This window comes from Uranotaenia lowii, chromosome 2 (genome assembly GCF_029784155.1).
Source record: "Uranotaenia lowii strain MFRU-FL chromosome 2, ASM2978415v1, whole genome shotgun sequence".
Classification (NCBI taxonomy): Eukaryota; Metazoa; Arthropoda; class Insecta; order Diptera; family Culicidae; genus Uranotaenia; species Uranotaenia lowii.
Window position 1 is genome coordinate 431698557 of NC_073692.1, and position 2664 is coordinate 431701220.

Sequence of the window (2664 nt, forward strand, 5' to 3'; positions counted from 1 at the left end):
CTGAATTTTAGCCAATACAATTTGTATGCATGTTGACATGATCCGTCACAAGAATACTTTATATTCCAACGCTCTAGGAGGAGCATGTTTACAAAGACGATTACAGAGCTTGCGAGAACTTCAACATCGAACAAACACACAGCAGTCAGACAGAAAAATATAAGCGCAAATCTCCAACATGATGATATCAAACAAGGTGAATCATTGCTATTTTTCCAGTAGGTGTCATAGCACTACAAGACACAATTGGTGTTTCCGTTAGCTCTCCTGCGACGATCCATCCAAGATGAGTGTTTTGTAGCAATAGGCCGGCATCATCAATCTTCATCTGGTTCGGTAACAACACATCGTAGAACCTAAGACACTCCTATCACAATATCAACAGGGCTCAATTGGTTGAAATCAGGATCTGCAAGACTGATAGACGGCGGCAGTTTCCAGGTACTGACATTGATGCTACTTTGGAACAAATCCAACGTGATTTGAGGTAGCACATAGAATTTTCTCTCAGCGGTAGTATACTGGGATGTACAAGACAAAACACGAGCCAGGACCGACTCTTTCGAAACATTCGTACAACCTCCAACACCTCTCACGGGAAGACTTTCTCGAAAACGTACGAAGTTCAGCTTTTTCGATAAATCCTCGGTCATTAAACAGATTTGGGACCCATTGTCCAATAATGCACGAACTGAGACAGTGTTTCCGTTGCTATCGGCCAGCATGACAACGGCTGTCGATAGAATAGCAGTATGAGTGTTCTGTTGTGTACTAAGTAGTGTGGTAGTGTGGTGACTAACAGTGGGCGTGTTTGTGGGAGGTGGCTGATGTGTAGATTGGGAGTTAATTGGTTCAAGTTGGTAGTTATCCGTCCGGGACTGATCGTGTTGCGTATAAAGTTCACTTCTTGTTTGACTATTCGCGCGTTGAGGTCTTCGAGGGGTTTGAGAGAAGCTTGGGATATTTGACCGGCTATTTTGGTACGGAGAATATGGATGCAGATGATAGTGATGGCGTTGTCCACACTTCGAACAGGAACTACGCGAACAATCTCCCACAAAATGATCGGATTCTAAGCAATTGAAACAGAGTCCCAACCTTCGGACTAAAACTCTACGGTCAATCACTCTCATCTTACTGAAACTCGAGCAGTATTCTGCCATGTGTGGTCCTTTTCTGCAGATAGGGCAAAGGCTCGACACTGACATCATGCTGTGGCTGATGGGTACCCTCGAATTCCACTGATTTTCAAATATATTCCGACTGGCCGTTGACTGGAGAATCGAACACAGGTTTTCTAGGAACTCTACCATAGCTTCGAAGGAAGGCACGTCTTTAGAAGCATGATGAGTTTCCCAGAGACGGTACGTTTTTGTGTCCAACTTCTGTGATAACATGAACGCCAGCAGCGTGCTCCAATCGCTCGTCCTCTGGCCCAATTTCTCTAACTGCTGAAGGTTAGTTTTGAAAGTCGTTAACAGTGCATTCAATCCTTCAAAACTTTCAATCTGCATAGCAGGTGCTGCAAGTAGCGCCTTCATGTGCTCCTGGGCTATCAACTTGTGGTTTTCGTACTTCGATTCCAAGACGCTCCAGGCAAGGTTGTAATTGATCGCTGATACCTGAATTTGGTTGATCTGGAGAAGTGCATCATCTCTCAACGACGTACGGAGATAATTGAACTTGTCCATTGGATTCAGCAGCGCGTTATCGTGTATCAGGGATCTGAAATTATCACGGAAATTTATCCAATCTGGAAGATTTCCTGAGAAAGTTGGCAGCGTCAATTCAGGGTACTTTGTGTGAGAAGGCAAAACAGAGTCGGAAACGGCGATTCTATGTGAGGGTTGAGCAGGGATGAACTCCATCTTTAACATCAGCTGTTGTTTTAAGGAAAAGTACCTATTCACGAACTCCTTGAACACCTTCGCATTTTCCTTTCTTCTGGTTTCCTTCGTGATCGCACGTGCCTCGTCATCGGCATCTTCATTTTCCAAATCAATATCTTCATAGAGCGTGCCAATTTGAACCCGTAATTCACAAAACGTGTTGTAAGCCTCGTCCAGTTTGGCTAATCGTGGTGGGAGTGAACCTTGATCCTGAACAGCTTCGTACTCTTCCAGAAAATCGTCCAAACTTTCCAGCAGGTTCCATAGAATTCGTTCTTTCTTTATAAGACGTCGGAGATCGTCCGCCATTTTGTATCACAAATACTTGTTAGTAGCACTGATTTCAAAATAACTCCCGAGACCTCAAACGTCAACGATTTTGATTTGACAGAAGGAAACAATTTTCTGATCACTTGATCAGTTTAAGTCAAACATAAACTCGCTACTTCTTGGCTTACAGTGTCAACCGGATAATGAATTCTAAACACTCCACAATCTAACAAATCATACAAAATTTTGGTACTATTTTGCCAATCAATCAATGCTATGCAACATGCTGCAAAACGATCAACAAAGCATTCGGAATCCTCGCGCTCAAGCCACTTCAACCACTCAAAATTATGATTCGCACACACACAAACTATCTACTAGTACTTATCTTATCACAGCCTCAAATCCTCTGGTTGATGTCGAACCCTTCATTTAATCAGCACTGACGACGTATATTCCAGCACCAGGGGCTCCATTCCGTTGCAGTGATGCTGATCAATATTTC

The 2664-nt window shown here is 43.4% G+C and overlaps 1 protein-coding gene across 1 annotated transcript; it reads right to left on the reverse strand.

Annotated features, from left to right (window-relative positions):
- Positions 1-356: 356 nt before the first annotated feature.
- Positions 357-2198, reverse strand: LOC129743524 (uncharacterized). Its single transcript, XM_055735562.1, has one exon. It carries the CDS (start codon positions 2196-2198, stop codon positions 357-359), a length of 1842 nt encoding a protein of 613 aa, XP_055591537.1.
- Positions 2199-2664: the final 466 nt, after the last annotated feature.